This window comes from Maniola jurtina, chromosome Z, assembly GCF_905333055.1.
Source record: "Maniola jurtina chromosome Z, ilManJurt1.1, whole genome shotgun sequence".
NCBI classification, from domain to species: domain Eukaryota; kingdom Metazoa; phylum Arthropoda; class Insecta; order Lepidoptera; family Nymphalidae; genus Maniola; species Maniola jurtina.
The window spans coordinates 8,884,788-8,898,623 of record NC_060058.1 but is presented as its reverse complement, the minus strand read 5'-3'; the positions used below and the strand labels follow the sequence as shown (position 1 = coordinate 8,898,623).

Here is a 13,836-nt window from a genome sequence, read left to right as displayed (position 1 = left end):
TCCTTATAAATAAAATTTAATGCTCATTTATAATTAATTAAATTGAATCTTTTATTTAAGGCTTATTTTCTGTCTATTTTGTGGTATTCAGACACAGTGCATTAAAAAAAATAGCGAGCAAATGAGCAGACGGGCCACCCGATGGTGTTTACCGCTGCCCATGAACATTTGCAGCACCAGAAGAACCGCTGATGCGTTGCCGGCCTTTCAGGAATTTGTTGGTCCAGCCCTCCAATAACCCCATGTTGTAATCTAGTGGGAACACCACAGATGGCAGTTGATTTCACAGTTTATACAGGAGCCTGTGCTTGGTAGGGTTGTTAGGTAAAGTGATCTGGGGTTTCTTGACGGTTAACTCACAAACTTGTGTTTTCTTCTTCTTCTTCTAGTGCCGTCTCCTATCGGAGGTTGGCAATCATTAAGGCTAACTGGATCTTGTTCACCGCTGCTCTAAATAGTGACCTCGTACTCATGTTAAACCACTGGCGAAGGTTTTTGAGCTAGGATGTTCGTCTACGGCCAGGTCTACGCCTGCCTTTTATTTTCCCTTGCATTATGAGCTGCTTGTGTTTTAGTCGGGCTAAATTGCAGGTTTTGTGAACCCCTTTCTGACACTTTACCTAGGGACGGTTCTAAGTCAGACACAAGTTTGGCTCTGCATTCTGTGCCTTGCACGAGAAAGCTGTGCATGAACTTTGTAGAGGGCATCAGCGGTACTGTATATGCATAGCAATGGATGTTGCTGTCATGCAACAAGTCATTGATATGCAGGAAGAACAGTGTGGGTGATAACACTGAGCCCTGTGGGACGCCGGCATTGATCGGCTTGAGTTCCGAGCAAAACCGTCAATGTCCACTTTGATGGACACCACACACCATCACGGAAGCTGGCGACCCAATTATACAGCTTTATTGGTAGTCCATAGGATGGTAGTTTCGATAGACGTGCCCCATGCCAAACCCTGTCAAAGGCTTTTGCAACATCAAGACATTGAAGACTGTGATAAATAATTTCACAAATAAAATACAATATGTCCTTAATTGACTAAATTTGGGCTAGCTCCTGGAGAACATAGGATACTTTTTATTCCGTAAAATCAAAGTTCCAGTATTTTTTTAAATCTAGAAAAATTATCTGTGATGTCATTTCATCTTTTTTACTGAAGATTTATATGTTTGAGTATTACAGTATGTACAGAACCATGAATTATAAAATGCTGCAACATGTAGCAATAAACATTATAAGTTAATAAAAATTGAAATGTTAAAATTATTATTTACTCATTAATTTTGACATTTAATATCCATATTTAACACGTTATTTAATTTAACACATTGACTTATTTAAGTTAAAAATGTATTAATTATTTATCAATGAATATATTATGCAATTTTATTGTTTAGTTACTCTTAAGATTAGGACGTGAGCTACGCTGAGCGTGCAAATTGCGCGAACGTACAATAGTGTTCACGTCACACGGCCACGCTTTTATTTCGGAGAAATTACTCACGTTTTTACCCGCACACGGTTGTCACTTGACAAAGCGCGTCGCTTTATAAGTAGAGGTCCCTTGGTGTACGCTGTGTCCACTAAACGGGGCGTTAGTATGGCGCTACGAATTCAGTTTGTATTTTGTGACATAGCGCTCATACGCACTAAGGAACACCTACCTCAAGAATTCTGATCAGCAGGAGGTCTACGTTACAGCCCGTTCCCACTGGTCGGCTGTCGGACCCGGATTTTAATCGGATTTCCCAGTGGCAGAACATTTTGACACAAAATCGGTTTCAGATAAATGTGAATAGTTTCATATAAAGAAGAAGCCAATAAAAGACAAAGGCATAACAATTGTAAAAAAAAAAACTAACGGGTTTGTAGATACGGAAGATTCGGAAAATTTTTGGCAGAACTTTATGGAAGCGATAACTATAAAATTAATTTAGTAGAAATCTATCGAACTTTTACCTATTAACATAAGAGTCCTTAGAAGAAGGCTTTAGGTTGTTTCGGCATGCTAGAAATAAAATGTATTTGCCATCAATCGAATTTTTGCTACATGTTTGATTTATTTTAAAACATCTTGCTAATTTTGATGTATAGTCCATACAAAATGACTTCTTACGCGCCATTTTAACTCTATGGGCCAACTGTCATGTCAAAATTACGGTTCACCTTTAAAATAAGGACTAAAATCGTACTTTCGACATGACATTTGACACAAAGTTGAAAAGGCGCATAACTCATTTTTTACGCATTATATATCAATACAATAAAACATAATGTAACTAGTATAGTATATAATAAAGCTAAATGGGAAGTCTATATATCGAATATCCGAGGACATCCCACTCATTTTAAAACACAATAATAAATAATGATAATTGCAACAATAAATAAATTTTCTATACACTAAAAGCTTCAACGGGGTGATTCGCTAACCCAGTGTCTAAGACTGAATGATAATAACCACTGAACTCATTTTTTAATCCATTGAACGATTTCTACAAAAAATATTTTAATATCACTCAGTGAAGCAGCAATGTAGAACCAATCAACCTCGGTGGCTATCATATTTTAGTGTTAGACACTGAGTTAGCGAATCACCTAGCTGATATTTCCTTACCTAAACCCAAAGGTACTTAATACGAACATGCGTTGAGGATTGTCTTCCGTGGTAGAATATACATTGGGTGGATCTCGAAGTTACCCAAAACTGCATGTCGTTTCGCTTGTGATGTTTATTAATAAAGGGTACCTCACTAGTTTAATCTGTGCTTTTGAACTCCGTGTCTATACGTCGTTCCAAAGCCTGCAGTTCCTCTTCTAGTTCCCGCTGAAATATAAAAATAATGACAATCAAAATTCATCTATAGAAATTAAAAAATATGGCTAATTCCCTTTACCCACCCTTAAACAGCCATCCTAGGATGTATATTCGGAAATGTGATATTAGAATAAGAAAGAATAAGATGACATTAATCTCTCAGGATCATTCGGTTGCCAAAATGCTCCCATACTTTGTGTAAGGGTTTGAAGTCTCTAATATAAATTGATGATTACACTCACATCATCAGCCCTGTTGGTGAGATCAGTGTTGACCGCGAGTCTGTCCGCGCCAACCGCCCGGCGGTCATTCTGCACTGAGAATATCTGCAACAACAAATAATAGCTTACATAAGTTACATAGCCATTCTCATCGTATCAACGTAAATACAGCCGTGTTAACAAGAGCTGGCCTGTATACTACATTTGCACATTGCGCTTGTTGTATCAAAATCAGCCAGATACCAACAGTATATAAAAGTAAGATTTTACTGTAGAATAGAATACAATAGATTTTTATTCAAGTAAACTTTTACAAGTGCTTTTGAATCGTCAAATAACATGTAAGTTTTTACTTATCAAATACGAAAACACTTTTTCCCGACCTATTATTATTTATACCATAGAAACGATATTCATTTTATGCAATACGCTGAAAACAGCTTGGACGCAACCTCGTTTCAAAATAATATATTTAAAATCGATATTTTTAGAATAAGCTGTATAATAAAATTGTGTTTGTACTGTAAATATTCCAGCCCTTGTTAACCGACTTGTACGTAGCATGCAAGTCGCATTGCAACGCATGCAAGCCATTAGCTTGTACTATTATAATATTAAAAGCTTCACTAAAATGAAACTTACATCTTCCGTAGTTTGGGGAATGTGGGGCAGGGCATTTCTAATTCCTTCAAAGTTGAAAACAGGCATCTGTAACAAACAGAACCCAAGAGCATAAAAAATCCAGTTAAGTGCTAGTCGAATTTGCACACGAAGAATTTCGTATAACCCATACGAGATGTAACACTATGTACTTTTTCATTTTTTTTTTATTTGAATGGCAGCCATTTTGAAATTCGTTATATTTGTTGTTATAGCGGCAATGGAAACACTGTAATCAACTCTCTACCTTTTACGGTTCATGAGATACAGTCCGCTAACCGACGGACGGATAGCAGAGGCTTAGCAATAGAGTCAAGGATAAAATGGTAAGTGCTATTGGCACCGTTCACGTACGGAAACCTAAAAAGAATAATAACGTTAATTCTGTTAAGGAATTATCACTCCCTTTTTATTTAAAACACTTACGCTATTTGTAGTTGACCAGGACTCCATACGAAGCTCCCTAGGTACAGAAGCAAATCCCGGCGCCTTGACCCGATAGTCTGGCAAGAGTTCTGTTGGAATCGCTACGAAATAGAAAGTAATTGTTATAAGACAGACCAAATGGAAACGCGCTACTTTAAGCTAAGCCAAAATAAATTAAGCAATTAGAGTTTTAATCAAAAAAGGTAAGTGCATCTCGACTCTACTCCACTCTGTAGGTGTGCGTTGCGCTTAAGAACGAAAAAAGTGTTATAGTGTTTCATAACTTACGATCATCGAAAGTGTAGGGGCTAATATTCCTCGGCGCTTCGTGCTGCGCTGGCACAAACATATTTGGCATTGGCTGTTGTATATTCTGTTCTTGATTTGGGTAACCTGTTATTGGGCCAGTATTGGTTGGACCCTGGTATACTGGGCTCACAAATTCGGGCCGAGGGAACTGAAGGTTGTTTGTGGTGTCATCGTGTAGCGGCACCATGTTGCTGAAGCGACCGTAATAGGGACGTTCTGGTATCGGCATTATGATGCCATTTTGATTTATACCCATCGGAGGCTGGCTGTGCATTATAGCAGATGCAAAATTCCTGGAAAATACAGAATTTACCTTGAAAACTATAACTGTAGAGTTCTGTATCGCTATTAAATAATTGAAAAATTAAATCTGTGATTGATCTTGTTATGACTGAATGATTATTATTTGCTAAATGATGCCCGCAACTTAATATGTATGTATTTAGGTTTATAAACATTTTTTGGGATAGAAAATAGCCATTCCCGGGATGCATGCAATCTCTGTACCAAAATTCACCAAAATCGGTTAAGCAGATGGGTCGTAACATGATATTAGACAGACAGACAAACTTTCGTATTTAAAATATTAGTTTGTACTGAATACGTCTGGTGTAAAAGGGAAATAACGCTAAAACGATCCAAAATATACTTACGTTGGGGGAATGCATTCGGTGCGCGTGTTTTCAGCTTGATGTGTGAATTCTGCATTTGGAAGAATTTCTTGAGGTTGCAACGTTGGCTGAATTTCTAAAATATAAATGTATAAATGTAAACCTTCATAATTTTAAATTTTCGTAGACATTATATATAATATAGTCATGAGCACAAAATTAAAGACGTAAAATCTATAAAACAATAAATTTTATGATTGACGTCAAGCGGAAGCCTATCCTGCAATCACAAGTGTAAATTAAAAATTTATAACACCCCCGACAAGTGAAGGTTACAGTAACTAGAAAAGAGCTGATAACTTTCAAACGGCTGAACCGATTTTCTTGGATTATAGCTAAGAACGCTTTCGATCAAACCAACTTTCAAACAAAAAAAAAACTAAATTAAAATAAGTTCATTAGTTTAGGAGCTACGATGCCACAGACAGATACACAAGTTACACTTATAACACCCCTCTTTTTGGTTTGGGGGTCAAAAAATTTACTTACGTGGAACGTTATAGTTGTCTATATGCGGGTGCGCTTGCGGCGGCGGCATAGAGAACCTCTGGTACATTTGCGGGAGCGGTATGGGCTGAGGCAATTGCGGCAACGGCATAGACGGGATTGGTGGCAGGTACGTATAATTGCCGTTTGTTAACGTCGGATTCGTGTTTGCGGCGCCCCTGTACCTTCCGAATGAAAAAATATTTTGCCTTTTAAAAAAACTGGACAAGTGCGAGTCTTACTTGCATAAAATGTGTAGTAAACAAGTGTAAATTAAAAATTTATAACTCCCGCGACAAGTAAAGGTTACAGTAATAACTAGAAAAGAGCTGATAACTTTACAAACGGCTAAACCGATTTTCTTAGATTATAGCTAAGACCACTCTCGATCAAGCCACCTTTCAAACAAAAAAACTAAATTAAAACCGGTTCATTAGTTTAGGAGCTACGATGTCACAGACAGATACACACGTCATACTTATAACACCCCTCTTTTTGGGTTGGGGGTTAAAAAGGTAAAAGCCAAAATTTCCACAATGGAAGTTGTTTTGCTTGGGATTTGTTTATCTCACTATTGTAGTAAGAGGAACAAACTCTATTTTTGGAAGTCTCTTCCTGCAGAAAACCGACAGTTCAAGTTACATAATATTTTTTAGGTTGTTTGAAATATTATTAAATATTATAACTGTGCTAACAATAAACTATATAAGTTTATTGTTTTATAATTATAAACCTACAAAAATATGTTAATTAACTTATTTATGTAGTATTGCGCACCGTCCCGTTTGCACTGTCTGTGTTACGGGAGAGATTGTCATAACTCAGAAGGTATAAAATCGCCTTTGCATACTCAGTGTGCTCAGTAGTCTATACTTAGTATTTAATTTCTTCAATAAATTGCTTCATTTGTGAGAGCGATAAAGATTTAAAACAATAACAAATCAACTATAATATTTTCGCAATGCTAAAATAAACAAGATGGAGTTAAAACTAAAACCCTACCACCAAGTAGACTACAACACATGTTGGACAGTTCGTATTATATATAGATACTTCAATCATACATACTTTCGCTAGGCCTAAACTATTATTATTCCGAACCAGTGGTAAATTATTTGACGATTCAAAAGCACTTGTAAAAGCCTATTTGAATAAAAACCTATTCTATTCTATTCTATTCTAGTTGTGCTAGTGCGACATGATGAAATTTTTATTTTTTATTTTTAAAAAAGAATATTAGCCATGTTAATCATGACTAATATTCCCCTTTCCCCTCCAACTAAGCGCAAAGCTGTATTAGGAGTAGGTACGACAATAGTGCAACGGGTGGGGTTTGAACCGCCGACCTTTTAGAATTCAGTCGGCTCCTCAGCCTGTTGAGCTATTGAGGCTTAATAATATAATCGTATTTACCTTTCCAGCTCTTCCTCGAAATGCGCGAACGTGCAAGCGTTGCCTCTTGGACAATAGGACCTAGTAACAGCATCTCGACACATAGACGTCTTGTACTTATGAGTTGGCGTGGTTGCTATCTGCGGAGACGGTTGGCCTGCACAAAATTGAAAAAAAATTGACAATCAGTGGGGCTGCTAACGAAAATGAAAACTTAAAACTATGAAATAACAGTGCTTATTTTTTAGATTTCCAAATTAATTGTAGTAAAAAACTATACCCAGGTATAATGCACACATTTTGAGAACTTACTAGCCATTTTTGCTCTATGGGTCAACTGTCGTGTCAAAAATACGATTTACCCCTTAGAATAAGGGCTAAATCGTATTTTTAACCGACTTCAAAAAAGAAGGAGGTTTTCAATTCGTCGGAATCTTTTTTTTTTGACATGACATTTGACACAAGAGCAAAAATGGCGAGTGAGTTTTCAAAATGTATGTACTATATAAAAATTATCAAACATGATAATCTTGTTTTTGTTAAAATTAGCTCGTCGTTGACGTGACCTTAAGTTTTACTCAACGCGCCTAAAGGAGTTACTTGAAAAATAGTATCCATTTGAAAAATATATAAAACTATGTAAAACTTACTAGTAGATGGTTCACAGCACCTATCTTGAAGGTTGTGCTTCTGGTTATGGTTTGAGTCACGGCAAGTGGCTTGCTGCTGTAGGTAATGGATCAGCCCAGAGACAACCTCTTTGATTGACGTTATCACCTCGGCCAACTGTTGCCATGTTGGGCATTTTGCATCTATTCCCAAATAAGAAAATTATCTTTTGAGTAAAAGATTGATGGAAAAGTGCAAGTAGGATTAGGTCTTTCTGCCTAAAGGCCTAGGCAATCGCAGCCCCTGGAGTTGTGCCTCAAAATAGTGATAAGGTACACTGTGAGATAAGGTCCGCTCAATAAAGGAGGATCTGACAACAGTATTATGGTAAGGGTCAGGCACTCACACACACACTCACACTGCGTAATTTCATACATCTTTTTGGTATATAACTAAACACTTGAGATATTAACCATAATCTACGGTATGAAGTACATAATATACGCAAATATATCGGTCAGCTGCAATACCACAAATTGTAGTTCTAAAGTCTGTCCCACTACTATCATTCCCACTCAAGTATTTTTGGGTTCCGTATCCAAAGGATGCCAACGGGAACTTATCACTATCCTCCGCCTCAGCTGTCCGTCCATCTGTCTGTCAGCGGGCTGTATCTTATGAACCGTAATAGGTAGAAAGTTGAAACTCCCATAGAACGTGTTTTTCTATTGCCGTTATAACAAACAAATAATAAAAATTTCAAAATGGCCACCATATAAATAAAAAAAATTGTAAAGTACATAATCTTGTACAATCATTTGGAACCCTTCATATGCGAGACCGACTCGCACTTGTCCGTTTTGTTATTTTTCGTAATTCTCAGGGATCTATTCTATAGTGAAATATTATATTACATGTATATTTAACACAAATCCATACTAATATTATAAATGCGAAAGTGTGTCTATCTGTCCGTCTGTCTGTCTGTCTGTCTGCTACGTTTTCACGGCTCAATCGCTGCACCGATTTTGATGAAATTTGGTACAGAGTTAGCTTACATCCCGGAGACGGACATAGGTCCCGGAAAATCAAAGAGTTCCTACGGGATTTTTAACAACCCAAATCCACGCGGACGGAGTCGCGGGCATCACCTAGTATGAAACTAAAACTGAAATTGTAATCAGAAAAAATCTATGGCTAACTTTATCTATTTTGTAAATAAACTGGCAGTTACCTGGACTAGCGTCTATGTTCGCAAGTCGATCGAGGTGCATACTCATGACAATCAGCTGTGCCGGATCCCATGTCCTCTGCAATGCTATGAACAGCTCTTGAACGGACTGTGCAAATGACTGAGGTGTTTGTAGTTTGTCTATTATACTTTGCATATGACTTTTGTGGGCTGTGTCCCCATACAATAATGCGCTCCACTGGTCTGGAGCTATTCTTAGGCCGGCTTCGGTGGCTATTTGTACTATTTGCGCATCGTGTTCGCGCCGTAGGGATTCATATGTCCGGAATTCCTCCTTTAATTGCATTAACGATGAATCACACTCGCGTTTGGAAACCTAAAAAAATTATTATTCACTATTAGTAAATAAAATATGGTTGCTATACTAGAATACTACACACTTTCATTATGAAACAAATTTTATAAGCTAAAAGGAACAAATTTTAAAAGCTAAGAAGTGTAAATTAAAAATTTATAACACCCGCGACCAGTGAAGGTTACAGTTTCAAGAAAACTCAAAAAAAAAAACAATTCAGAACTCAAGAGCTGATAACTTTCAAACGGCTGAACCGATTTTCTTCGATTATAGCTAAGAACACTCTCGATCAAGCCACTTTTCAAACAAAAAAAAAACTAAATTAAAATCTGTTCATTAGTTTAGGAGCTACGATGCCACACAAAGATACACAGATACACACGTCAAACTTATAACACTCCTCTTTTTGGGTCGGGGGTTAAAACTGATTTACCTTAAAACAAGAAGCTCTATACAGAAGCTGGACAACGTGGCCTATACTAGTTTTGGAAGCCTGCGGGAAGTGAGGCTCTAATCTTTGGACAACAAACATCACTAGCACCTGTAAAAAATACATTCATTATTAATCAATGCTTCATCATAAGTTATAGCATGATTTTTAAACACAGTTTCATTATAAACAAATTTTTCTGAATTCACAAAGTTGCGAAGTAAGGAAATTACCTTTCTGGAAAGGGCGGAACCATCTTCTAGAGCTAGAAGCACAAGTTTTAAGACTTCCTCTTGCATTGCAGGTCCTAAAAACTGACAACCACGCGCACGGACCGCCGCCCATAAGTTCGCACTTAGCTGCTGAGGATTCTATAAAACAAATACCTTGGATTAAATAACAACTTTATAATATGTATAGTGTTTACCATAAATGAATCAATAAATAAACTTATTTGAAGGCAATTCTAATTTTAATGTCATAAGATCAATCATTAATTCCTCCAAATAATCCTCAATGTAACGGACGAAACACCTCTCACCTCTATTAGGACTGCAGTTGAAATTATAACCAAAATTTTGTCTTTTTTATCCTACTCCTATTAATATTATAAATGTGAAAGTGTCGATGTTTGGATTTCACTGAAATTTAGAATGAAGATAGATTATACCCTGGATTAACACATAGGTTACTTTTTATCCCGAAAAATCAAAGAGTTCCCTCGGGATTTTGAAAAACGTAAATCCACGCGGACGATGTTGCGGGCATCAGCTAGTAGGTCAATAATTTAGTTCATCAGCTATATAAAATAAAATAATCTGACCTGATGCTGAAGAATAAGCTCAGTGACAGTCCTCTCTCCGAGGGACCTCGCCGAGCGCGCCGCCCGCCCTCTGCCCTCCTCGTCAGTGATGGCGCATTGCAGCAGAGTTACCAATTTACGCTGCATCGGCCTCGACAAGCGGTTGCCTGCCGTACTGCTCGCTGTATAGAAATCCATACTAATATTATAAATGTGAAAGCATGTCTGTCTGTCTGTCTATATGTCTGCTACCTTTTCACGGCCCAACAGTTTAACCGATTCTGACGAAATTAGGTACAGGGTTAGCTTATGCCCCGGGGACGGTCATAGGCTACTTATTATGCCAGAAAATCAAAGAGTTCCCACATCCACTTAACCGATTTGTATGAAATTTGGTGCCGAGGTAGCTTGCGTCTCTGTAATTGACATAGGCAACTTTTTATCCCGGAAAATCAAACAGTTCCGACGGGATCTTTAAAAACCTAAATTCAGGCAAAGTCGCAGGCAAGATGCCTGCGACTAATTTAATATAACAATAAATTTAACAGATTAATTTAACAATAAATTAATAAAGAATATTTAATTAAATTAATTAAATAATCCAATGTTCAATATTAGGTACAAATTAAAATTTTAAACTTAAAGTAGTCTTATAGTATGTATTTTAAAATTAATATAAGTAATATAATATACTATAAACAGTTTTTTATTTAATAGAATAAAATATAATTTTATATAGTCATATAGTGTTTAGTTCAATACAAATAAAATATGTTGTTACCACAAAGTTTAAGGTAGATAGCGAGATGTTCGAGGCACCGCACGATGACGTCATACGCTTGGCGGTCATGTTCTGGCAGGGCTTGTATGCAGGGCGGGTGGTAGGGCTGTGCAGGCGGGGTGTACCCCGCTAGCTGTAGTAGCGCCGTATTCACTACTAATTCTTCAGGCTCTGCTTGAATGACTGTCTAAGATAGACAGTAAAATATCTATTTATTTTCGACGATACTTATACAAATAGAAAAGAGCAGTGGATGCAAACAGATTGATTGATTAAGACAAATATAATCCAAACTAACATATTTTGATCGACACACTATATTTTTTGCCATAGAAAAATATCCCACAGAAACAAAGTAGCTTTCTAACAGAGACCCCTTGTAACATGTAAAAAAATTGACATAATAAATCCAAAAAGTCAGATTGTAAAGGATGTTTTTCTTTATCAAATCCCATTCTGTACTTTTTCACTCTAAAACTACATTTTACTATTGATAACAAATTAAAACAAAAACTAAGAAACAAATAAATATTTTAATTTTTGGTTTAAGATCAAGAGTATTCTGCAAGGAGGAGAATGGAAGCTTACCTGATCAAAAGGGCATTGTTTCCTATGCAAATGTTTAAGACAATGCCCACAGAGTGTGTGGCCACAGCCTAGACTGATCGGGCTTCGTGGCGGGGCGCCAAATTCGCGGCAGCATACTGGACAATTCAGGTAGTCCGTCCATTGCGGCGCCTGGATGGGCATTCTAGAACAATGATGAACATATTATGTTAATACTGGATAGTCCAGGCGAGGATGGTCTGGTCCTATCTGGTCTAGTTCAGTCCGTCAGACAGTAAATAAGAAGTGAGTAAAGTAACAATTTGCTATATTAGGGAAGCAGTACTTAATGATTTATTTTATCTTTATGACTAATATAAGTATTTACTCGTACATAGGTTCTTAACACCCTTAAGTCTTGTCGAATTGTCTGGGCACTGCATATGAAACATTATACGGATGAGACGAATACATGTGTCTATGTATAAGCTCAGCTTCCATTTTTAACGTTTAAGAACGTCATTTGAACACAGTGACGTTTTTGATGGCACAGATATGATACATCCCTTGTCCCTACCTCGCAGTGTGGAAGAAAGAACGGTGCTAGAAGCCGGGCTGCACGGCGGCGCCAGCTTGGCCTGGAGCTGCAGGAATGAGGGTGCAGTAGGAAGAAAACTAGAACTCATTCATGACAGTGATCAGCAATGTGAGTATGACTTGTACAGTAAAGAGATCAACATTGCCTACACTTTATTCTAACCTGGTACTTTTATATAGTTAATTGTATCATAAAAGTGCCATTATATAAATAATATACATTATAAACACTTTGAGAGTGAGGGAATACAGTGGTTACGTCTGGAAGTCTATATATATATATAACAGTGCCAGTTATAGCAAAGGAAAAGCTAACTATGAGAGTGCAGGAATAGAATGCTCCCTAATTGGTTGTGTTTCAAAGTCTACTACTTATTTCATGTAAGTCAAATTAGCGTAGGTACTTGTTATAAGTCAGGACCAGTTCAGAAAGTAGATTTTACTGAGAGCAGCCAAAATATTGTGTTTTAGTTAACAGACTTAGTTGTTGTAATATTGCAAGTTCAAATATCACCCTCAGCTTTAGCAGCATCTTGGTAGCTATTAGCTTGGTAGATATTTTAGGCTAGATAAATAAAATATCGGCCAAAATATTGTGCTGTAGAAGTGCCATGTAATAATGAAAGCACTCATATTGTTTTTTTTCTTTTAATTTTTCAGAGAATGAATTAGCAAGAACATATGGACAGCAGTTGCCCATTTTACAATAATAGTAAAATGATAAACTGATGTTCTTTAGAGGAAAAGGAATTAATCTGTTAACATATACTTTTAAAAGATAATTAAAATTAAAAGAGGAGATTTTTCAGACTTCATTACATCTACTACATCACACTATCATTACAGCTACTATGTTGAGATATAAGAAGTGGACACAACAGGTTTATTTAGCTTCATATTTCATTGATCAGCTATACTTAAATGGTAAAGGTTTTGAGCCCGGATTCAAATGGGAAAAGGCCCAATCTATTAAACCTTTGAGCAGATCACCCAATACTAGAATAACTGAGATTATTTACCATTATATTCAATTATTTTAGTAAAACTCAATAATAGTAAGCAAAATACAATTTTTATAATGGTGGCACTAATATAAGAAGTGACTATTTGTTTTCTTTCTACAAGTACGGTATTTTTCAGGAGCTTTAACTAGACTTACGAAAAAAAAGTTATAACATATTGTTAGAGGAAAATATGTAATTATACTTATTAGCAAAATACAAGAAAAATCTGCTTTTTACTAAGCTGCTACTTTGGCAAGCTGTTGTAATATGTTTTTAGCACAATCACGATTCTAATTAGCTAGGTTCACTTTACTTGTGTTATAGTACTGCAATAGTCTAATAAAAATCGTCGCGTCATTGAATTTGATGGTGACATAAAAGATATGATTTTTTATATAATCATATCGTGTAATAATCAAGAACTACAAAAGGTCAAATAAATACTTTTATCAGTTTTGTTGTTACAGTTGCAGTTTTATTAGTTTTCGATTTTCTTTAAGCAAAAGTAATTCAAAAATTTGACATGCAAA

At 36.5% G+C, this 13,836-nt stretch overlaps 1 protein-coding gene and 1 long non-coding RNA gene across 4 annotated transcripts in view; both read right to left on the bottom strand.

Moving 5' to 3' along the window:
• The window catches only part of LOC123880211, a 140,015-nt gene that overhangs the window by 116,295 nt on the left and 9,884 nt on the right, over window positions 1-13,836 (bottom strand). The window lies entirely within an intron of this gene.
• The window catches only part of LOC123880166 (roquin-1), a 30,494-nt gene that overhangs the window by 16,451 nt on the left and 207 nt on the right, over window positions 1-13,836 (bottom strand). Inside the window, exons 2-16 of one of the 3 annotated variants that reach the window (XR_006799174.1) lie at window positions 11,748-11,910; window positions 11,160-11,346; window positions 10,400-10,560; window positions 9,810-9,947; window positions 9,580-9,687; window positions 8,834-9,167; window positions 7,641-7,802; window positions 7,012-7,147; window positions 5,602-5,783; window positions 5,095-5,188; window positions 4,421-4,734; window positions 4,133-4,233; window positions 3,689-3,754; window positions 3,068-3,151; window positions 1,702-2,834 (exon numbers count right to left, since the gene is read on the bottom strand). Coding sequence is in view for 2 of the 3 variants with exons in the window: in XM_045928132.1 (XP_045784088.1) it covers window positions 2,766-2,834; window positions 3,068-3,151; window positions 3,689-3,754; window positions 4,133-4,233; window positions 4,421-4,734; window positions 5,095-5,188; window positions 5,602-5,783; window positions 7,012-7,147; window positions 7,641-7,802; window positions 8,834-9,167; window positions 9,580-9,687; window positions 9,810-9,947; window positions 10,400-10,560; window positions 11,160-11,346; window positions 11,748-11,909 (2,298 nt within the window). In the remaining variant the exon portion in view is untranslated. Of the gene's footprint in view, window positions 1-267; window positions 2,835-3,067; window positions 3,152-3,688; window positions 3,755-4,132; window positions 4,234-4,420; window positions 4,735-5,094; window positions 5,189-5,601; window positions 5,784-7,011; window positions 7,148-7,640; window positions 7,803-8,833; window positions 9,168-9,579; window positions 9,688-9,809; window positions 9,948-10,399; window positions 10,561-11,159; window positions 11,347-11,747; window positions 11,911-13,836 lie in introns of those variants that run through there. The other 2 variants (XM_045928132.1, XM_045928133.1) reach the window with 2 other exon arrangements.